Here is a 23874-nt window from a genome sequence, read left to right on the forward strand (position 1 = left end):
TATTTCACTACAAATTGCGTTTATGTTGTTACCCTCCCCTCTAATCTAAACTGACAGAAAATGGAATGAAGGCCTGTGATTCAGCTACAAAGAAGTGTCTGCTTGAATTGGCCACACCCATCTTTTTCCAAGAAAAAACAAAACCCCAAAAACTTAAGGTACACTCTTCCCATTTAGAATGTGGCAACATTGTATCTTCTTTCAAAACTCTGCGGAATGAAGACCAGTGTTAACGGTTGGGAAATTAGGAAATACTTTGTAGGGAAAAAAATTGTTAAAGAAGGCTCCAGTACTACAAATTTAAATACATATACGACGGAGTCAAAAACCAGTGTTGACTCCTGCATAGATAATGGCATGTGAAGGTCACTTCTGCACTAATTACCTTGGATTGGTTTGCTGCGTCCAGGCATTTTAAAAATGCAGGATTCGAGACCCTACTCAAAGTATTAACATGGGTCCAATCTGGCCCTCCTTTTTAGGAGGTCGCGCTCACGTTCCAAAAGGAGACTAAGTTCTCTAAGTCTGGAACCCTCTAGGAGGCAGCTCAGACCTTCCACCACTCTCTTGCTCGCATCACCCCAGCTTCCCGTTCCGCTCAGCCTCTGAGGGTGTACCGGGGCGGGAGCCGGGAGGGTGGAGAGTCCCCGGGCGGGGCTGGAGGAATGTCCGGGACCTATAAATCTGGGCACCGCCCTGGTAGTTCAGGGCAGATGGGGAGACCTGGGCAGAAGGCCAAAAAGGGAACATTATGTAGCCACTCAAGTCCTAAAGCAACAGGTGGCGGTGGCACCCGGGGATCTAGGGGTGGTGATGTCGGAGGCCCCGAGGGCGGGCCCTGCCTCCTCACCACTTCCCCATTGGTCATCAGAATAACCCATGCGCAATTTTGGTCTGCGATGTCCTTCCGCCACGGAAGGTAGTCCTCCTCAAAAGGGCAACCTGCTTGTCCCGCCTACCCTGCGCTTCTCTCGGGAGGTGCGGGAGCCAGTGAGAGGCGGGGCGCCGCGGCCAGCAGCCCGGATTGGGCGAGGGGCGGGGCTGCGGAGGGATTGCGGCGGCCCGCAGCTGTGATAACCTTGAGGCCCAGTGCGCGCAGCCCGCACAACAGCGACGCGTCCTGACTCACAGACGTCCGTTTTAGCTATCGCAGCAGGAACCGAAGTACACCCGAGGTGAGCGGGGAGAACCTACGCCATCTGTCCCCAGAGCCGATCTCCGCTGCTGCGGAATGCAGGCCTGCCTGCCCACGCGGGACCCAGGCGCCTAGCGTCGAGCATCCCATTCCGGGTTGGGGAGAAGCTACACTTGAGCCCAAGTCCTGATCTTCCAAATTGGGGGGGGGGGCGGCTAGCTCCTTTCCCACAGACGCGTTCTGCTCTCTCTTCCTTCTCAATCTGGTTTCAGCCTCTTATCTTAACTATTGCTATCCTCGCCACCCTGTTCTCTCGCCCTGCTCCGATGCTCATCCTCCTACATCCACTAGTACTTACGACCTTCATCTTAGCTCTGTGCCCTCTTTGTAATCTCTCCTTGAAATAACTCCCGTGCTCACCCCCCCACACACCCCCCATTCAGCCCCGGCGTTCATCCTCCATTCAGGTCAGCGTGCTCTTCCCGCGCTAGCTCCTTGTCGCCCCTCCCCACTCTGTTCCGGTCACGTCCGCGCCGCAGCATCCTTTCAGCTTCCATCTCCTCGCCCCTCCCCCTCCTCACAGCTTCCCTCCCCCCCACCCCCCGCATTCTGGTCACGTCCGCGGACTCCTCTGGCCCTCATGGTCGGGTGCATGTAGGTAAGATGCAATCACTAGCGGTCCTGGGTGATGCAGCTACAAGTTACGTAACTTTAGTATTCCCGGTGGCCTGGCGAGAAAGGTTGGCCGCTATTGCTGCCTGTTTTGTGTGCCCGCAGATTTCTATGGTGGTGGGCAGGGGCCCTCGCACACGGGCCCCGGTGCTCTCGCGCTCCATCCTGCGGCGGCGGGGCGGCACGTACTGCGGGGCGTCTGAATCAGTCGGTCGTGCTGCTCCCACGTGCTGGCGAGGGGAGGGTGGGTGATCAACCCATACCGGTTCCCCGACGGAAGCTGGAGCCCGCCCGGCGCGGCCAGAACGCACATATAGCCCACAGAGCTCAGTCTAATTAGGGAAGCAGAATTTGTCAAGTCAGTGCTATGAGGAAGATGGGGGCTGCATGCACAAGGTGGCCGGCATGCTGGGTTTGAAGAAGCCGGGCATCTTCTAGTTTGAACGGTATATATAAAGACCCAGTCATAGTAAGATATCTCTCGATCACGTTTTCCATATCCAGGACATTGGTAGTTGGGAAGAAGTGAACCTCATAGTGAAAATCCAGTCGTGCGTGGAAGCAGCTGGGTTTTGGAATCCGGTGTAATTTATTAATAGTCTGAGGTTGTTTGGCCTCCTGTGTGGAAACATTCACTCCAGGCTGCTAAATTGCTGGTCTTGTAAGTACGGGCATCTTCTGTGGTGACTAATCTCCGGTGAAATGCCCAGAAGTGTATGCATATATCCTTTTTGTCAATGAATGAAGTAGTTATATTGAAGACCACCAACTTGAGTCTGTCTTCTTGCTTTTTTTTTATGCATATTAGGGCTAAGCTTGGGGTGGCAGGTAGACTCTGAATACCCAGTATACGCATGGAAACAAATTCTCTCTGGAATCCCAGCAGTGTTTACAAAGTAACTAATGTTACAATGTAACTCTCCTGAGAAAGAGCCATCTAAAGGGAGAAATCTGTGCAGCCTTTGTCTTTGGCTGTGAGGGTAGAAACAAAGAAACCGGTACCCAAATAGAAGCCTTCCGATTCTTGTCTCTGCTGAAGTAAGACTTTTATGCCTTCTGGTTTGTAGGAAGTTGGGTTTGGTATTGTTGCAGTACTGGTGCCCCAAAATTCAGGGTGTGGCTACATTCTAGGGTACAGAGGCCTTAACACTCAAGGTAGCATTGTTAGCAAATAATTTGCCCTCTGGTGGCCTGAGTATGCTGTAGGTAAGGCAATGAGAATGTTCTGTGGGAAAGTAGTGTAAGCCATCACCGGGTCTGGGCAAGATGACTCAACCTTTCAACTTACAGGCTTTTGAGAAAATATTCTTCCTTGGGTGAGTGAGACCACACTCTTCTCCGAGGTGAAAAGATCCCCTCTTTCTAATGAGTCAAATACTAACCCAGCGTGCATTTCCCTGATTTTAGCCGAGTGTGGTGGTTCAACTCTAATTCCAGCACTGAGGAGGAAGGGCCAGGCCTGTGAGTTTGAGACCATGTAGGGAATGATACCCCGTCTCCAAAGGTGGTGGATATCAACTAAGTGAAGGTGACCAGATCCTGTGTTCTGCCGTAAGAACGGAAGTGTGGAGTGACTGCTTCTGGTCTGCATATCTTCTTCATTCTTGAAGGATTGGCATGGCAGCTTCTCAGAACAACCAGTATCCAGAATGGCAATTTTTGTGAATGCATTTCTGAATTATTGCTTAAGCCAAACTATATGAATGCTAGTTAGTGACTCATTTAGTACATAGCTATTTGCATTTTAAACATTATATTTTAAATTATCTAATTTGTAGGGAAATTTGGTCTATAACAAGTTCACATCTGTTTGCCAGCACTTAGGAGGCAGAGACATGCAGATCTGAGTTTGAAGCCAGCCTAGTCTACAAGAAACCCTTGGGGGGGGGATGTAATGGCCCCATGATCCCTTTATTCCCAGCATTCCGGAGGCAAACTGGCAGATGGCTTTGAGTTTAGTCCAGCCTGGGCTACACAGTGAAACTGTCTGGAAAGAAAGAACCATATCCCCAGTGAGTGACTTGGCACATTTCATAGGTGACTCCAAACAGATTCTCATGGGGGCTGGATATGCCATCTGTGTTGGTCACAGGAAACTTCTTAAAGCTGTTGATTGCTTAATATTGAGTGGAAGAAATGAGGAAGCAGCTATGGACAGAAAGGTAGAAAAGCATTAAACTCACTTGGGTTTTCAGCATCTTTAGCCTTTCTGCAGCAAGTCGGGATAAATTGGGCAAGTCCTAAGCTGGAGATTGAGGTAGAAGAAAATGACTCATTTGTCGTTCTGTTTCTGAATCATCCCAAATACCCACAGCCAAGTTAACTGGTGAGATTTTTTTTTTTTTTCACTTACTGCCCCTGGTAAAGAACCGAGTCATTTCTGTAAACGACACTCATAGAGACTATAATGTGTAAGTCAGACTGACGAAGAACATTCTTCCTGCCGTGGAACTTTCTCGCGAGTCTTGAAATTTTTACCAAGAGCCAGAGTTATATTGGATATGTAGTAATCTGGAGAGGTGAGCCCACGTGGGTCTCACGTGGCCTGCAAACCTCGGATGGATCTTAAGGCCTGGCATAACTAAGGATTGGGGGTGGTCTTAGGGCCACCACCAGCTGTGCAGTGAGGCCACACCCCTGCTGTGGTTTGTGCCTGTCTGCACGTAGGAGGGAGGTCTGGACTGCAGTACCTTCGGTGGCCTCTAGGAAGCTCTGAATTATCTCCTGAAGCCTCCAAAGGAAGCGGTGTTCCTTCCAAATGTGTGATTAACCCACAAGCCATATTTTGGCTTTAAACTAGTCTCCAGCAATGAGTGTAAAAGATTTTATCCTGTGCCATGCCTGCTTTGAAAGAGTCAAAGGCTTGATTTCGAAGTAGAGAAAGGCTAGGCGTGATGGCACGTACTTTTTAATCTCAGAGAGACAGGAGGATCTGAGTTCGAGGACAGTCAGGGATATGTAGAGTGTATGAACTGAATAAAATCTGGGAAGTGTAAAGATGACAAGTCGGTGTTGATGCTAAGATCCACTCCTTGGGGAAAGGCAATAGGTACAAACCTGTAGGCAGAAGTATTAATTAAGTAGGTCAGTGCTCTTGGACAGCTGGTGCTGCCTTCTGTCTTTAATCACCCCACCCCCAGCGGTGGCTCAGAACACTCCTTTAAATGCTGAGCCAGTGCCTCCTGGTGCTGGGGCCATTGTGCATTCAGCTTACACCTGGTTCTCTGGGCTCCTGAGTCAGGCTCCAGAGCCTGGGAATCATTCCCAGAAACACTGGCCCTTCAAACTGCTAAGGAAGGCAGCATGTGCCAGCAGACCAGAAACTTCTGCCATTCACCCCCTTCCTGCTCAAACTAGTTCTCTGCTCTGCACAGCTGAGGCAGAAGCCAGGAAATCCCTCTCTTTGAGGAAAGAGTTTAAAGTAGGACTGTTCAGGTTAAGATTAAATAAAAGAGCTGGTTTTCGCTTCTTTTTCTCTCTAGTTGTTTTGACCTCGGAAATTTTTAACTTGACTCCAGCAGGTGGTAGCCTAGTGATGCCAGAGCTTTCTGAGAGGAAAATGTGTTCTCTGGACATGGTAGCACACGCCTTTAATCGGCACTCAAGAGGCTGAGGCAGATGGAGTTTTGGGCTAGCCAGGTGTCTCTAGTGGGACCTTGTCTTAAAAATCAAATCAGCTGAGCTGGGCCATGCTGCAGGTGGATCTCTGAGTTCAAGGCTAGCCTGGTCTATTGAGTTCCAGAACAGCCAAGGCTACACAGAGAAACCCTGTCTGGAATCTGACCCCCCCCACTCCCAGAATCTCTGCTCAAGTGATCTGTATCCAGATACCATACATTTACTCTTAATTTTTCATATTCTGGGTACTGTGCTCCAGGCCTTCCCAGTTTCTGGGGTAGAATCATCACCTGCTTTGACCCTGGTGTTGTCTTTGATCGTTAGGGTCACTTCTGTAAGATCTTCCCTCCAGAGGAAGGGAGCTCTTAGAGGAGGGCGGGGTGACCAGCATGTAGGATGTCTGTCATTCAGCGTTTCTGACGGATGCAGCTAGGTGATCTTGGGTACTGGGGGAAGTGGGCTTGGTTGGAGTGACAGTAGAATGATTGCCACAAAGCCCTCCATGTTCCTAGGCCAGAATGCTTTATTGGAGCAGCAATGATTTGGACCTACATGAAGATGTAATTGGTGGTGTGAGGCAGGAAACTTCTCTTCATGACCTTACAAAAGTGCTGGCTCTAGGAAGCAGGCTGGCACTGGCAGTTTTGGTTTTGGGATTTTTTTTTTTTAATGACCTTTGTTCCTGACACGAGGGAAATGAATGTGAAGGGCTGAGGAGAACTGCCTAGGACAGGAAAGGGCAGAAGCAGGTAATCCGAGCCAAGCTGGGCCTGTGCATGCTCCAACCTGCAGCCCCACACTGAGCCCTGGGCTGCTGTCTCCTTTCTCACAGAGGGGCAATGGCTCTGAAGAACGTCCTGCTGCAGGGGCTCAGGTTCAAGAGTAAGGCTTCTGCCCCTGGGCATGGTGTCTGCTGTCTGCTGCTGCCGTGGGACACACCAGGCTTCTGCTGCCGGCTGGAGGTTGGCTGTGCATATGGGTGCCTCCTGAGGAGGAGGATGCTATAGTGAGTTACGCTGGCATGGGTGGGGCCGAGTGTCCTGGCAGTCACTGCTAATCTATACGGGTATCTAGCCAATAGGGCAAGCCCTGCCCACAGGCCCGGCCTACCCTAAGAAACAAGGCTGGGGCTGCTGTCCTGGGCCAGGAAAGACTTTTAAAAGGGTGTTCTATTTATACTATACTATAGATAGATAGGTGGTTGGCTAGAGCTTGGGGTGTCTGGAGGCCATGGGATGGGCAGAAGAGCTATGGTGGGTGAGAGGGTGGGGCTCCAGATCAGAACCTTGGGAGTGAAAAGCTCTGGGTTCTAGGGATGAGGTTGGTAGGGGATTTAACCCTTGTAAGTTAGGAGTCTATTTAGTTGCATCCATCCATTGAAACGTGTATTTCCTTCCATTTGTCACTTTGTATCTAGGTTTAATTCTAGATAGAGAAATGGGTTGTGTATGTGAAATTTTACCTGATGGATTGAGTCCTGAGCCCTGGAGGGGAGCAGTGCTTGTCTGTCAGAACATCCTTGTCGCGCAACAAAGATCCGTACTGTCGAGCCTGAGATCAGTCAAAACAGGAAACAAAAATTGCTGGTCTCTGGCATGGGATAGATAGGTTGTGGTCATGAAATTTTTCCATGGATTAGACACACTTTTGGGGGAGGTGGCTTTTCAAGTCAGGGGATTAAGTTGCCCTTCCTGGGTCAGGGAAGCTGCTCTGCTGAGCACTTTTGAGGCCATAGAGAACACACGTGAATAACTACATTTTAGCAGGGTAATTCTGAAAGGCACAGGGCTGATGATGTGTGGAACTTCACAATGAGCTTTATAGGATGCATGGGAATAAATATGTCATTTTCAAAGACTGTACCTAATTTCACATCAACAGTTTATTTATTAATAAATAAAGGATATGCTGGGCAAGCAGAAGTAGGTGGGTTTTGTTGGAAACCACTCTGGCCTAGGTTGCACCTCTAGGGTGTTTCAGGGATGCATAGTGAGATGCTGTCTCAGAGGAGGGAGGAGATGTTGTAATACATGCTACTACCCAAGGTAACAAAAGCAGGAAACAAAGCAATAGGGGTCGGTGAAATAGCTCTGTGAGATACAGGAACTTGCTTCTGATAACTCTGGTTCTTTTATCCCTAGAACCTGAGCGTTAGGAGAGGAGGGCAGACTTGTGATCTTCTGATCCCTGCACGGTGCCCACCATGTACCCCCTAAAACTTACTAAATAGTAAATTTTGGGTGTTGGGAATAAAGTAAAGGATCCAGTAAGGGGTCACTTTGACCACTGGGTTGTTTGTGTGTGTGTGTGTGTGTGTGTGTGTGTGTGTATCTTCACCAGTATATATCTGTTTTAATGTAGCTAAGAACAACTTTTGCCTCGTTATTACCACAAAGAGCTTAGTCATATTTAGCTTTCACCTTAATCCTTGTAGCTCTTCAGGGCAAAGCATACTCACCTCTGGGCTGTCTTTCCAAGTGGGGCCATCAAGCCGCTCTGAGTCAAAAAAACAGCAAAATGCCATCAGAAGCCCAGACCCAGAGAGCCAAAGGTAGGACCTGATCACCGGGCCCCAGGCAGGAATTTGCAAGGTTACACTGTCTCAGATGGAGACAATGGCCTGGTGGTTGGTTTTCTCAATACTTTTCAGACGCTGTCCTGGTGTCCCACTCACTTGTCCCACTGTGGTCACAGCAAGGCCTTTGTGTCTTGTTGGCATGGTGTACCATCTGTACTGTCCCTTAGCGGCCACTTAACCTAAGCCTGGCTGGGAGCCTTGAGAATTTGCCAGTTGTGTGTTTCAACCATGAGTGGACCAAGGACCTGGCTACCTAGGACATCCCGTTGTACACAGGACTTCCTTGATTTGGGGAGAGGAAAAACCAAACAGAACTGATCTTGGCAGAGACCTAGAGTTCATTTAAAAAACACGGTGCTGGGAGGCAAAAACCTAAGTAGACCCTGGAGAAGAGGTTGACTTGATTGACAAATTGGCACCTGATGGATGTGTCTTTGTAGAATTAGGAATGAACAGTGTTGGCCACTAGTTTCTTCCTCTCTTTAAAAGTTCTCAATTCTGCAAAGAATGTAGTGGTGCACCCCTGTAATACCAGCACCCGAAAGTTGGAACATGAGGACTGTCATGAGTTCAAGACCAGCCTAGGCTATATATGAGCACTTGTCTCTCATTTCTGTAGTTGAAGACTTACAGGCCTCTGATATGTGACCACTAGTGGGTGGCTAAAGTCTCAGGTAGCAGAGACAGGTTTAGGTGCATACTCTAGGCATCCAGGAAAGCCATGGTTCGGGGAAGAGTGAGGGTCCTTGATTGGGGAAACAGGGAAGATCAAGGATAAGCCAAGATTGGGGAGTGTGGGCTGAAGATTGTATGCCCAGGAGTTTGTGTGAGAGGAGCCCTGTGGCCTGAAAACTCGGATGAGAAAGGGTGCCAGCTTCATTCAATTCTCAGATAGTCTGAGGTACAGCCCAGAGCTCTCCTGAGTTCTGTCCTCTAATCAGCTGACTATCCAGCTCAGTGAGCATTTAGTTGTAAGTCGGTAATAAAGTAAAAGCAAAGGTCAGGGCAGCTGTTGGGATTGTGACCTGAGTGGTTAATTGCCTGGAACAGATATTCAGACTACTGGGTGTGCTATACCTATCAGAGAGAGACTCCAAATAGCTGGGGAAGCTAGGCCTAATGGCAGTCCTTGGGAAGATTAAAGATGGTGATTTCAAGGTCAAAGGGTTGTATAGTGGATTTCAGCCCAGTGTAGACTAGCTACTGTGTGTGATTCCATCTCTTAGGTTACAGAAGACTTTTTGGTGAGGTGGTAATGACTTTGGAGCCATTTTAATACCCTTGTGCAAAATTTGCTTTGTCTTGTAGGTGGTACTGTTGTTGTTTTTTGTTGTTGTTTTGTTTTGTTTTTTGCTAAAAGACGCTTCCTGCCCTCCCTCCCCCCCAGAAAAAAAAAACTTTTGTTCCCTGTAATCTGACCTTATTCATGTGTCTGACAGAGGCTAAAGAATACATTTAGGTGATGCCTTGAAGTTAATCTAGGACTTTGGAAATAAAAAGAAAGGACTTGGGACAGGGTTTGTCTCTATTACTACTAGCAGGACCACTTGAGGTTTGGGTGAACATGATAAAGGGGCCATGCTTGAGTGCCCTACTGAAGCAGATACTTGTAGATTTGTCATTGTCACAATAGGCTTCCAAGATGTTTGTGTGCTGAAATATTAGTTACAGCGTGCTCTGGGGGATGTTTCTTACTGTAACTGTGGAGGTTTCCTTGTGTGCGTTAAAGTGATGTTCTTTCTAGAGTTGGTGTGAGAAGGATGACAGCCCCTGTAAGCCTGCTTAAACTGGCTCCCAGGGTGTGGATGTATGTTGGATAGGAAGTTACTTTTGTTCACCAAGGTCTTTGCTGTTGGCTAGTAGTCACACAAGCCCTTTGCCCAATTTGAGCAGCACCCACATAACCAGCACGTGCCAGGCCTCTGTGACTTGTGCACAAAGCAATCTTTTTGGGTTAATGTGTAAGCGGGAGACAGCTTCCTATGCCGAGTGCCTCATTAAGCACTCCCTAGTCTAATTGCACTCTTTGAAATCTCTGGGATCCAGGACTTCAGGAACCATGCCGAAGCCACACAGCGAAGCAGGGACTGCCTTCATTCAGACCCAACAGCTCCACGCAGCCATGGCTGACACCTTCCTGGAGCACATGTGCCGCCTGGACATTGACTCCGCGCCCATCACGGCCCGTAACACTGGCATCATTTGTACCATTGGTGAGTGAGTGTGGCCCTCCTCTAAATGGAGGCTTCTGCCTGATTTGAAAGGCGTAATAACCCATTATAGAGCTAACCTAGGTTCTGAGTGAGACACTGTCTACATTTCTAGGGGAATAGAGGTCACAGGAATTGACGAACAGGAAGAATTAGTGTACTTTTTCTGCAGTTGGTGGGGTTCAGGGGTGGTCTTCCTTTGTAGTAGTTTAGAGACCCCAGATCTTTTTCATGTGCTCTGTGTCCCCAACACCATTCAATAGACATCTTGAAGGCAGAGAAAACTGTTTCCCTCTACTTTTCTGACTATGGGGCCCTGCAGAATTTGTAGAAAATGGTAGTGTTCCCTCCTCGTGTAAATTAAGAAAGTTGACTAGTACAGCAGTCTTTTCTGTACTTTGAAAATACCTTTCTCTTAATTTGTGGAGGTAATTAAAGACAGGACGAAGAGTTGTTTTAATATTGAGCACATTTCACACATTTTCCTATCTGAGTATCATGATTTTCTTCCTGTGGCTCTAAATGTTTCTTGATAGGCCCTGCTTCCCGATCTGTGGAGATGCTGAAGGAGATGATTAAGTCTGGAATGAACGTGGCTCGGCTGAATTTCTCTCATGGAACCCACGAGGTGAGCATCAGCTAGATAAGGAAATTCGGGATTCGTTAACAGTGGTACTCCAGGCAGGTGTGAGTCCAGGTTTCTCAGTGAATGGAGCATTGCTCTAGAACATTCCCCTTTCCCTCTGGCCAAATTCATTGGCATAGAAACCTGGCCTACTTTGTCACCGACCAGGGATTACCCTACCTTCACCCTTTATGAAAGAAGGCATGTAAGGGTTTAGCTGGATACCCTAGGCCATCAGATGTCATGTGAGTCCAGTGAACCGAAAGGTCATTCGGGAGATTGAAGAACATTCCAGCTTAGTTCAGGCCTAAAATGGTTAGGAAGGTCTGGAAGGTTTCCACATGAGTCTAATCCACAAATGCTATGTGGTCAGTGGTGTCCCCACTCTGGCAGTGTTGTCTGCCCATCATCAGTGCCCCTCCTTAGGAGTGTGGTAGGGATGACCTGGGGCTGTTTATTAGGTGGCCTGACTGATGGAGAGGCTGTACCCAGGAAACAGGTGGCAGCTGTTGGGAAGGTCCATTCCTGCCCCTGCTCTCGAGTTTAGAACAACCCACTCTGAGCAGATGGGTAGGTGGAGGGATTTTAAAATCTAACTTAACTATGGATTTCCTACTGGCTGGCATTGGTAAAGGAGGAAGAAAAACTCCTTCCCTGCCTCTTGGTTTCTCTGTTCTATTTAGAGTAAAAGTATTAACCCTGTGGTATTTTGCCCTCTGACCTTTGGAAGTTGTTTGCACTAAAGATAGATGGAGAAGAACGGTCCAAGACGTGAACCCATCCTTCCCAGAACATGAGAATCTTCATAGATTCCCTAACCCATATTCCATAAATAAATAGCTCAGAGGCTATTGCCCAAATGCCATGGCACCTGAGACAGTCCTAAAGGCACCTAAGCAATATTTGACACATTCATTCTTCGTGGGTGTGGTGGTACAGGGTTCAAGGCCAGCTTGGGGACTAGCCTCAGGAACATGGTGAGATCCTATTGCAAACCAAAGGGGGGGGTCGCTGCTTTTCCAGCTCTGCTGCATTCCCAGGAGTGAGCCTGGTTCACAGTCAGAACTAGATCCTCTTCCATCCTTTCAAGTAGTCTGTTCAGTCAGCCAAAAATAGATTGGAGGCACTGACCTTTTAGGGCTCTTGAATCCAGTAAAATAACACCATGCAGCAGCTCTGAGGTGGCAGGGGACAGTGTGATGGTCCAGCCCACTGGGCAGGTCAGCTGTGCCTTGGTTTCAAGCTATAAGGCATTAGAGATTAGCTGTGCTTTGAACCTTTTTATATCACATGGTGTGAAGCTTCACCACATGTCGGCTCTTACTCCATGTGCACCTTCAGTGAGGAGCTGGGGTGCTCTGTTGCTGGTCTTGGTGGTTTTGCTGGCGACCGTGGGAATCCAGCTCCTTCCTCTGACATCAGCCAGCTTGCTGCACCTGACCTCTTGACAGCTTTGGTGTCTTTGATTCCCATCTCTTGGGTTTCACAGAGTCAAGATGTGTCGTTCTTGCTGAACAGGCAGTCCTGTACTCCTACGCTGACTTTTGAACAGCCTAAATTTAGAGCCTCTACAAGGACAGCACTGATGGCTACCAGTTTTCACCATTTGGTCATGTGCCAGAAAAACCATTGCTGTGATAGTGGATATAGCACGACCCACCTTCCAGAAGTGTTATCATGTAGAGAAGGTTGATTAATAATAGAACATCAGATTTTCTAATCATAATGCAGTTTTATATCCATGAGGCTGAAGAGTATTTAGTGTGTAACTCAGTGTGTACAGCCAGAATTCTTCAATAGAGATTAAGGGCAAAATCTAAACTACTAGAGGACCTTTAAAGCAAACCAAGGCAGTTGGTAGTCACTGTTGGGATAGCTGGAGCTGCGTTACTAGGTGGTATTCAACCTTTGGTCCTTGTAGATAAATGGGTGGTTCCAGCTCTGCCGGAATCTTCTATAGATAACAGACAGGGTTGCAGGTGTCTTTCCTGTGCAGTGGTTAAAGAACCATGCTCATAAAGTGCTGAGTTGAATGGTCCAGTGTCACATTGGCAACAAACTATTTTGCTATCTTGGCTCTGAGTCCCAGATAGGAAAGGGAACAAGTTTTGTGGGAACTTTATTACAAGTGAAGAAAGCCAAGGCAGTTCTACTGAGGCAGGCTACTGGCGGAGACCGTGACTGTGAAAAGGCAGTGTCTGCATGTCTAGAGCAATGAGCTATTTAGCTCTGGCCATTGTTCACTAAGTCAACAGCTCTGAGTTTGAATTGAAGCTGGGATCGATAGTGAAAACAGATAGAGGCTTCCAGGGCAGAAATCTTCAAACACAAACCCTGGAGCTTTGCCTGTCCTGGTTGTTAGCATTCTTTGGTGAGTCCTGGAGACACTAGAACAACAGAAGGGACACACAGTGGGACAGGCTTATAGTCCTCCCTTTACTAGGTTTTGGTGGCACTATTCTGGAGAGTTGGAAGAGTTAGAGTTGATGGTGTGGTGTAGCAGGAAGAATGGATATTCGTAAGGTTGGGAGAAGGTGAGGGTCAAGATTCAGACATACTTTTCTTTACTAATTGATCATCTTTGGCTCCAGAGTAGGGAATGGGGACTGGACTAGGGTATGGAGGACACCTGTCAACTTCCCCTTCTCTCTCCAGTATCATGCAGAGACCATTAAGAACGTGCGTGCAGCCACAGAGAGCTTTGCCTCTGATCCCATTCTCTACCGGCCCGTTGCGGTGGCTCTGGACACAAAGGGTCCTGAGATCAGGACTGGACTCATCAAGGGCGTGAGTATCTAGGACAGCTTAGAGTTTAGGTCTCTAAATGAGAATATTTCTCATCTGCCTGGTAGTAACTATTACGGGGGGGCATTTTGCTATGTAAATAGCTTACTTAAGTCTCACTCTGGGGAACGGGTATTTTGTTAGTTATGTTTTGTTTTTCCTCAATATACAAATTCAGGGTTTACAGAAAGGTAAACGGTTTCTTGGACTCTGAGCGCCCCCATCTGGAGCATTGGCTTCTGCGGTTCACACACACGTCTGTCTTTACAGAGTGGCACTGCAGAGGTGGAGCTGAAGAAGGGAGCCACACTGAAGATCACCCTGGACAACGCCTACATGGAGAAGTGTGACGAGAACATCCTGTGGCTGGACTATAAGAACATCTGCAAGGTGGTGGAGGTGGGCAGCAAGATCTACGTGGACGACGGGCTCATCTCACTGCAGGTGAAGGAGAAAGGTGTGTATGAGACACAGTCCGTGGCCTAACGCCAGCTCCCATCCCCGGAGCTCTGGTGAGCACTCACCTTGCCTTACGAAGGTCCGGGTTCAATCTCCAGAGGATCAAAAGTTGAAGGTTATTGTTGGTCTGCTTCCCTGGCTTGTCAGAAATACTGCCTCAGAGAAGAGGCAAGTAACCCACAAAGGTACCTTTAGCCCTTAATTCTAGCATTCTTGATCAAAGAAAGGTGGCTATGTGTCAATACAGCATATGTAAGACTGCTATTACATGCTTTAGAATGATAGTTAGAACTTACTCTGAATACTTTGTAACAGTTTAGAGAGGGTTTCCTATAGCTAGCCTTGAACTCTTGATTATCCTGTTTCCACCTCCCAAATACTAACTAGCATTAAGAATATAGACCACCATGCGTGGCTATTTATTTGTTTATTCATTAATTTAAGGCAAGGTATCACTCTGTAACCCTGCCTGACTTGGAATTAACTCTGTAGACCAGGCTCGTCTTAAACTCAAAGGTCTATTTGCCTTCGCCTCCCGTGCTACCACACCCAAAACTCAAATTTTCTTAGCAGCCTATGGGTAGGTGTTATTTAGAGTCATCCTCCTGTAAATTTGCTTCTTGCAAATTGAGACTGTCTCTCATTGATCCTTTCACACAGGTGCTGACTTCCTGGTGACAGAGGTGGAGAATGGTGGCTCCTTGGGCAGCAAGAAGGGCGTGAACCTGCCTGGCGCCGCTGTGGACCTCCCCGCCGTGTCAGAAAAGGACATCCAGGACCTGAAGTTTGGGGTGGAACAGGATGTGGACATGGTGTTTGCGTCTTTCATCCGCAAGGCGGCCGACGTGCATGAAGTTAGGAAGGTTCTAGGAGAGAAGGGCAAGAACATCAAGATCATCAGCAAAATCGAGAACCACGAAGGTGTCCGCAGGTGAGGCCTGGAGACCCTTTCATTGCCCAGCCCTTGAGAGGTGTGTCCTGGATAACTGCTCAGCAAAATGCAGCCTGCCAGGACCGCTCCAGGACATCTGAATCAGCATTGGAGATACCCAAGTATTTTTAGTCATCATTTTGGGACCCCACTGGAAACTCAGCCTGGTGTCCATGCTAAAGCCTTAGAAGTCATCCAGCCTGCTGATAGTGATGCTGAGGACTGGTCCTTTTAGCTTCCCATAGGGAAACATGATACTTTAATTGAGGTGGCAATTTAGTTACTGCTTTCTCCTACTGCTTCCCCTAGGCCTACGTCTGTGGGTTACAGTGGGCTTGGCAGAGTTGAGGTGGCAATTATTAACACATACTCACTGTCCTTGGCGCTGTGTCCTTTGTACTGGGCACTTTGAATTTTTCTATCTTGATAAGCCATAGGTGCTGGTGACCTTGGTAATTTGTTCAGCCCTGGAGGAGCTGGGGAGTATGACAGCTCATAGGGCAGCACTCAGTGCCTTTAGCTAAATGAATCCATGGGCCTTTGTAGAAGATTCACTGTCTTTGAAGTGCGGAAAAGGAAGTACAATGCATGGGGTTGTGAGATGCAGACCGAAGCATCCATGGAGCTAAACTTCATCCCCTTGTCTTTATTTTTCATAATGAAGTATCCTTGTGGTGTTTAGGAAGTCTAGCCGGTAAAACTGTTATTGTGCTGTGGGTATCATTGAGGTGGTGGATGTCCCCTCACTTCTGTGTACCCCTCATCTCAGTTAGGATCCCAGGAAAGCTTTTGTCCTTTCTCAGGTTTGATGAGATTTTGGAGGCCAGCGATGGGATCATGGTGGCTCGTGGTGACCTGGGCATTGAGATTCCTGCAGAGAAGGTCTTCCTGGCTCAGAAGATGATGATCGGGCGGTGCAACCGTGCTGGGAAGCCTGTCATCTGTGCCACACAGGTACGTGCATGCAATTTCCTTCCCTCTGTGTTCTCCACACAGGAGACCTGGTCTTGTCCCGTCCTTTGGGCACATCCATCCACACACAGCTGTGATCTGTGCACCGCACAGTCTTAAGAGGGTTATCTTGGTTGGCAGTTATCACTGAAGATGGCCCAGGGTCTCGGCCTGGTCTTCTACTATTTAGTGGCTATCATTTAGTGATAGTCTCTTACGAAGAGCCATTGTCTGTCTGTCTCCTAGATGCTGGAGAGCATGATCAAGAAGCCACGCCCCACCCGTGCTGAAGGCAGCGATGTGGCCAATGCGGTCCTAGATGGAGCAGACTGCATCATGCTGTCCGGAGAGACGGCCAAGGGGGACTACCCTCTGGAGGCTGTGCGCATGCAGCATCTGGTAAGTCCTCAGAGCCCAGGGTAGGAGCTCTGCCACAGAGGCCTCTGCATCATCCTACCCAGTTTTTTATCTTCCTCTGTGACCACAGCAAGAAGAGTGAGGTGTGTGGAAGCCTGCTTCTTGGTTTTCATATTGTGCTTTCACTGCCTGCACCCCACACTCTGGAGATTACCTTTTCCATCACGTAGGCCACATCTGGCTAAAATATTGAGGTCCTAGGATGCAGTCTAGGGATGCCCTCCTCCTGGACCACCCAGAGGGCCTGGGTACCTGTATTCTAAAGGAGCAAAGAGTTTATATTCTCAGCTGTTCTGATTTGACTTCTAATTTGATCTCCTGATGGTCCCATGAGCAGATACTTCTCTCTACTGCAGGCTGTAGCCATACTGAGCTGCTTTGAGCTGGCCTTGCATGGTGCCTGTGACATGGACTTCCTCCCTTGCTGTGCCAGACCCAAAGCAGGGCTAGAACTAGCTCTAGAGGTGGGCAGTGGGTGCTGAGTTTAGCAGGTTCTGGACTGGGAATTAAAAAGACTTTCTCTGGGCATATATATGCTCTTTTTGACTAAGTTTTTTGGTTTCAGTAAGATAAGGTCTGGCTCATGCCAGCATTCAGAGCCTGAGGCAGAAAGATAGCTTGAAGCTAGGCTGGACTAGAATAAGACATTATCTTCTAGAAACAACAGACTTCCTGCTTGACTGTTCATGAGTGAGGACCTGCTCAGTCCTCTGTCTCTGTGTTCTGCTCCAGAACTTCCTGGTGTCAGTTAGGACCTTTGCCTGAGGAAAGTATTGTGAATTAATTCTCAGAGCTTTACTTTTCAGCCAGCAAAGAACCACTGTCCTTGTTGTGGCTCCAGTTTCCCTCAAGCCCCCAAACTTAAGATAAATGAAAGAAAGAAAGAAAGAAAGAAAGAAAGAAAGAAAGAAAGAAAGAAAGAAAAGAAGCCCCCTCTGGATTAGGCATCTTGCCTTGCTTCCTATGTATGTGACTGTTGAGTAGATTCCATGGTCTTCCCATGGTTTATCTGAACTGTAGCTGTAGCCAGATGTGTGCTCTACTGAAACACACCAGCCCTTTTGTAGAAGTCTTACAGCTTGCACTCAGCTGGTTATCGCCTGTTATGATTGGTATTGTGAGCTTATCCTCACAGCTTCTCAGTAGCATGCAGACATTCTCTCTCTCCCGGGAGACTGTGTGTCTTCCTTCAGTCTCCCCCACAGTAGCTGCCTTCCTGATTTACACCAAAACACCATTTTCTAGTTACCTGTTTAATTGCGTTATCTGGCCTCAGAGTGGTCAGGGACAAGACTTCGACCAGGTTTTCTAAAGCATACAATCATATAAATGTATTTATTTTTGTATAGCTCTGGGCGACTTACATGACCTCAAGACCTTGCCCAAGGTGGCATTTGATGAGATTAATTGTAATTAATTAATTATATCATTAAATAATTTACTACCATAATTAAATGTTAGATAGCCCTCTGGGCTCATGATGTAATCTTTTCTCATTTAAATGGGAATCACATGTGATCAGTGTGGGGTTGAGCCCAGATTTGCTATCTATAGTGCCAACTGACTGTCCATTTGCACCGTGCTTAGCAGGTGCCAGCAGCAGGTGTGGGAGGGGTAGGAGTTAGTTCTGATGTCCTGCCCTTTTCTTGTACTCTGGTCTTTCCTATGAACAGACACCTTAGAACCTCAAGGCTGGGATTGCATGGCCCTGCTCAGAAGATGAGTCACAGAGTCCGGGTTAGACTGTGGCCGCCCCTTCAGGGGGTGCAAGCTTCTCTATCATCAGTTAACACTCAGAACAGCTTCTCTCCTTCATCTGTTTGCTGCCTCCCCGTGTCTAACTGATGCAGTTCATGACCTGTAATTAAGAGCTAGGTATCCCAGCTATGGTTGTCTCCTGTTCATGTCCTTTGGGCTGCGTGCATTTCAGTCTTAACCAAAAGAATACTTTGTTTACAAACCTCATAATACTATCAATAAATAAGTTGCTGGTTTCATGTCCTCCCTATACTAAGACACTTGGGATTGCAGTCTCTAAAACTTAACATTTTCTTTCTAATGCTTGGTTTGACTTGAACAGGTAGTCTGTATATAACGCATTTGCTATCTTGTAACAGTTTTAATTATTGAGTTTTAATCGGTGTCTTGAAAGGCCTGCGTGCTTTCTCCGGCATCTGCCTCTTCACATGGCTGTTCAGCGTAGTGTGTTCAGGTGAACCAGAGTTGGCCAGTGTTTAAGAACGGGTGCACCCTGTAACTTGGGCTCCTTTGACTTTTGACCCCAGCTTTCAGAGCTGCCCGAATGTTTCCACTGTAAACCATGTGCAAGGGCTCGCTCCTTATTTGGGCTGAGCTGGATACTTTGTAACCACACAGCCATGTGAGGAGGGAAGGCCTATTTCTTCCTGTAAGCTGTGTCATGAGGCAGTGTGGTCAAGTGGAAGTATAGTATATCTTTCCATGCCAAGGTCCTAGGGCCTAACACTATGTTGTCACCTTCTTAGCTTCAAACAAAAGCAGAAAAAGAAGAAACTGTTGCATGCCTATTATCCCAGCACTTGGGAGGCTGAGGCAAAGAAAATAATGATTTTTTGAGGCTAACCAGGGCAAGTTCAAGACCAGTAAGGGGCTATGTGGTAAGAACCTTTCTCAAAATCCCATGTGGGGATAAGTGAGGATTGAGTTTTTTTTATTTTTTAAAGAAACAAAGAGGAAAGTCCCAAAAGGGTAATGTCTTTCCAGAACAGAAGGAACTTTCCTTGTGTTTGAATAGAAGGGAGAGCAACCCCAAATTCCACAGACACCCATTTCAGGAGCATGTGGGCTTTGACCACCCTGCCTCTGCATTTATCTGCATGAAGAAAGACTTAACCTAAAGGTGTCTTCCTCTCTGATTAGTTCCCTGTCTTTCCATGTGTTGTCTCTCTTGTTTTCCTTCATCCCTCTTCCTTATCCCTCCTACCCTAAACCTTGCAGATAGCACGGGAGGCTGAGGCAGCCATGTTCCACCGTCTGCTGTTTGAAGAGCTTGTGCGAGCCTCCAGTCAATCCACAGACCTCATGGAGGCCATGGCCATGGGCAGCGTGGAGGCTTCTTATAAATGTTTAGCAGCAGCTTTGATAGTTCTGACGGAGTCTGGCAGGTAGGGCCCTAAGGGCAGGTATCATTATAGGATTAAACCAGCTTCTCACGCAACTAGGCCCGCTGTGTGCCTGAGCTTGGGCACAGCCTCTCTCCTGCAGGAAGACAGCCAAGGAGGTCACGATAGGGCAGAACCAAAGGAGTCCCTTGTGGGCACAGTGGAAGTCACAGGCACCTGGTGCAGGATGGTTCCTGTGGAGTTTCTAATCTTGCTCAGTTAAGAACATAGAGTGGCTCACCTACCTTCTCCTGGCCTTTTTGGGCCCGGGGACATGTTCCTTTCCAGTTGTCTGTGACTCCTTTCCTCCCTCTCCATCTGTGACAAAGCTCTGACAAAGCCCTGTCCCCCCGTCCTCGTCCCTTCGGACGGATGTTGCTCCCCTAGATTGCCCGAGAGGCAGAGGCTGCCATCTACCACTTGCAGTTATTCGAGGAACTCCGCCGCCTGGCGCCCATTACCAGCGACCCCACAGAAGCTGCCGCCGTGGGTGCCGTGGAGGCCTCCTTCAAGTGCTGCAGTGGGGCCATTATCGTGCTCACCAAATCTGGCAGGTAGGAGGCGGCAGTGGCTCCCTGGGGATGCCCACACTCGGTTGGCGCCTCTCCTTGGGGATGTCAAGAGTGGCTCTGGGCCAATTTAAGACCCCCCCTGGCTGCCACCAGAGGACTCTAGGCAGCACTCACAGGTATACCAAACCAATTGGCTCCAGAGCAGGTTCACAGCCTGCCCCACACAGAGCTGGAACAAATCTCCAGTTTTGCTTAGGTTAGTTACTGTGGGGTCTTTTAACAAAATACTGTGTGGAAGCTGGGAATGATGGCGCATGCCTTTATCTCAGCACTTGGGCTGAAGAGGAGGTAGGTAAGTGTCTGAATTCGTGGCCAGTCTGGTCTACACAGTGAGTTCCAGGACAGAGCCCTACCTCACAAAATAGCTCAGCTGGTAAAATTGCTTGCTACACAAGCCTGCGCCATATTTGGTCCCCAGAACCCATGGAGGACGGAGAAAGCTTCCAAGGGTACACACAGTAAAGCTTTTTTTTTTCCATCCCACTTGGGAGGGGTCTCAGTGGATACCTACATGGCAGCTCACAACTGTCTGACTCCAGTCCTGGGAGAATCTAATGCCCTCCAGACACTACATGTATATGGTGTACTGACGCATGCGGTCAAAATACCCAGGCAGCTGAAGTGGAGGGAAAGAGGAAGGTACCCAGAATCAATTTCTGCCCAATGACCTGTGTGCCTGTAATCTCAGTGCTCTTGGTGCAGAGGAAGAAAGGTCTCAAGTCTGTCTCTAAACTGATCAAGTTCTAAGACAGCCTAGTTACATAGAGCCAGACAGTTGTAAAGTCAGTCTGGAGGACTGGTCCAAGGCAGTGCTGATGAACTAAGCAGCAGAGAGCCACGGGAGCCTGGGCTGAGGATGTTGACATTCGTGTAAACTTGGCCGTGGATGTTGGGATGTAGCTAGAAACAAGGGACGGAGTGCTGAGAAATGGGGACACTGAAACTGTCATTTTCTGAAGTCCTGGAGTTTTGAGACCTCTTAAATACAAGGTCTATGTTAACTCTGTAGTTTCTCTGAAGAGTTCCTGGTCCCAGCAGTTACCTCCTTCCTTCAAAGCCCGTGTATGCAGGCTAACATGAAACGGTATTTTCTGCTGTGGAATGCCTCGTTCCCCAATACCTCTTGTGTGTCCTCAGGATGCCTAGTTAATTCAGTAAGCCTGAAACATCTCATGGAAGTAGACACTATCACTTGTTATAGGTTGAAAAGAGGGAGGGGCCGGGTGGTGGTGGCGCACACCTTTAATCCCAGCACTTGGGAGGCAGAGGCAGGCGGATTTCTGAGTTCGAGGCCAGCCTGGTCTACAGAGTGAGTTCCAGGACAGCCAGGACTACACAGAGAAACCCTTAAACGAAAAACAAAAAAAAAAAAAAAAAAAAAAAAAAAAAGAAGAGGGAGGGTTCCCAACATTCCCGAAGATCTGCCAGACATTAATTCTTAACATGCCCGATCACCCAGATTTCTAAAACCATAGAAATTCTGAGGTTTCTTTTAACACCAAGTTCAGCTGATAAGACTCCCATAGAAACAATAATAGTGCTGTAGTAAATAAGGTTGACTTTCAGGGCCTGGTAACTGCTGTGGCTGTTTGCAGAGATACCAGACATAGGAGCTAGGCACGTGGTTCTTGGATTATAAAGGTTGCTGGTAGCTACAGGAGTGGGTTCTGGTGAGACTGGGCCAAAGCTGCCTCGCTGCCAGATGGAAGGGGTCAAGGTGTGGGAAGAATTCTACCAGCCATGGTCCTGTTATCCTGAGATCAGGATACTCATTTTAGAAAAGAAAAGACAGATCCAAGGGGCTGGCCAGGCCTTGAAACAGTTGTCAGTAGACAAAGCCTGTGGCCCAGAATTGAATTAGACGGTACTTGCAGGAAGGGTCTTATGACACCTGTTTAATGGTCAGTCTTTCCAACCTGTTTCCCATCTCAGGAGTGCTCACCAAGTGGCCAGGTACCGCCCTCGGGCTCCTATCATCGCCGTGACGCGCAATCCTCAGACTGCTCGCCAGGCCCATCTGTACCGCGGCATCTTCCCTGTGCTGTGTAAGGATGCCGTACTAAACGCCTGGGCCGAGGATGTTGACCTCCGTGTAAACTTGGCCATGGATGTTGGTATGTAGCTGGAAACAAGGGGACCCTAAGACTACCAGTTTCTGAAGTCCTGAGCTGGGCCTGTCTGTTATCAGCCAATTGCCTCATTACTGAGGTTCTTACAAGATCAGCTGGAGCTACCCACCTGGGGGGGGGGGCTGGGGGAGTCGGAGGGCAGTGTGAGGGGAGCACACAGACTGTTGTGACCTTTGTTCCTATATAAGGTTGTATATCAAAAGACAAAAGGAGGCAGCTGACCCTGACCTCAGGCAAGGGCTGTCCACTCTCTAGAGTATAAACTGAATGAATGATGTCCAAAGTCCCTGGATTCTGAGTTCAGCCGCAGCCCTTGTTTAGGCTAGGAGGCTTGCACCACCTTGTGGTAAGAAGTAGTAACTGTCTGGCAAACCGCTCCCCTGCCCAGATTGGGAGTATTAGGGCTTTTGCGCCTGCCTTGTTAGGCGAATGTCTGGGTTGGCAAAAGCACCAGCTTGTGGTAGGAGAGAGTAATGGTTAGGACTCATTAGGACCGGGTGGGGCGTTGTAATTATCCTCAAGTGTATACCTCTATTCACCAACCTCCTTCTCCCTCCAGGCAAGGCCCGAGGCTTCTTCAAGAAAGGAGATGTGGTCATTGTGCTGACCGGGTGGCGCCCTGGCTCTGGCTTCACCAACACTATGCGTGTAGTGCCTGTCCCATGATGGCCCTCTGGAGCCCATCTTCTAGCCCCTGTCCCTTCCCCTCCCCAATCCTATCCATTAGGCCAGCAACGCTTGTAGTGTTCACTCTGGGCCAATGTGTGGCGCTGGTGGGCTGGGATGCCAGGAAAAATTAATGCCTCTGAAACACGCAATAGAGCCCAGCTATTTTTCGTGGCCCTACTTTGAGCTAGGGGCGAAGGAGGAATGCAGGATTGGAAACCCTCTGACTTTATCACAGAAGGGCGGCATCATCTCTGTGTACTTTGCTCCTATAGGAAGTTGTCCAGAGAATTCCCGGCCCTAGCCTGGTGTCAGGAGAGGGCAAGAGTAGGGGCTGAGGGCATGGGGGCCCAGGGGCCCAGTGTAGATGACATTTGGCCCTGGCCCTGACTTGCTTTCCCAACAGCTTTGGCCTCCCCACTCCTCCTCCGTGCACTCCACTCCACTGCTGTCGTGCACTCCACTGCTGTCGCTGCAGACTCTCCACCTTGTAACCTGCAGTCTCCAGGCCTGTTGCTATAGTGCCCACCTGAATGTCAATAAACAGAAGCTGAAGCACCTGTGTTCTGGTCTTTTTTTTTCTTTCGGGGGGGTGGGGGCGTGGTCGAACCCTGCCCTCTGAGCGGTTGAAAATAACAACAGCCAGGAGGCCTAGCTTTGGGTGCTATGGACCACTGGAAACGCTGGACCTGAATACTTTGGAAGTATCTTAAGTTGCCTCCTCCAGCACTAAGTGGGGCTATGTATTAGAAAGCTGATTGTTGGTTCTATTTCAGGACAAAGACTGGAAAGGTCTGGGATGGCACTTATAGGTGGCCTGACCCCTGCCGTAGAGGCCCCTTAAGGGCGCTGTAGGATGAGTCCCTTGGGCCCCATAACCCCACGAAGGGTCTCTTGTTTTCCTGTTACCCTCTGGAATAACGTACAGCAGAATCGAGGGTGGGACCTTACTTGCTCCTGGCCACTCCCAAAAGCCAAGTGACCAGT

General features: G+C 48.5%; 1 protein-coding gene across 1 annotated transcript; it reads left to right on the top strand.

Moving 5' to 3' along the window:
• Nucleotides 1-1036: 1036 nt before the first annotated feature.
• Nucleotides 1037-23449, top strand: Pkm (pyruvate kinase M1/2). The gene is made up of 11 exons (XM_028774427.1): nt 1037-1175; nt 10050-10216; nt 10750-10841; nt 13494-13625; nt 13893-14079; nt 14742-15012; nt 15816-15966; nt 16210-16362; nt 19908-20074; nt 22025-22206; nt 22781-23449. The coding sequence occupies exons 2-11, from the start codon at nt 10063-10065 to the stop codon at nt 22885-22887; spliced, it is 1596 nt and encodes a 531-aa protein (XP_028630260.1). The 5' UTR covers nt 1037-1175; nt 10050-10062; the 3' UTR covers nt 22888-23449.
• The last annotated feature ends 425 nt before the right edge of the window (nt 23450-23874 follow it).

Source organism: Grammomys surdaster, unplaced genomic scaffold (genome assembly GCF_004785775.1).
Source record: "Grammomys surdaster isolate TR1022 unplaced genomic scaffold, NIH_TR_1.0 241, whole genome shotgun sequence".
NCBI classification, from domain to species: domain Eukaryota; kingdom Metazoa; phylum Chordata; class Mammalia; order Rodentia; family Muridae; genus Grammomys; species Grammomys surdaster.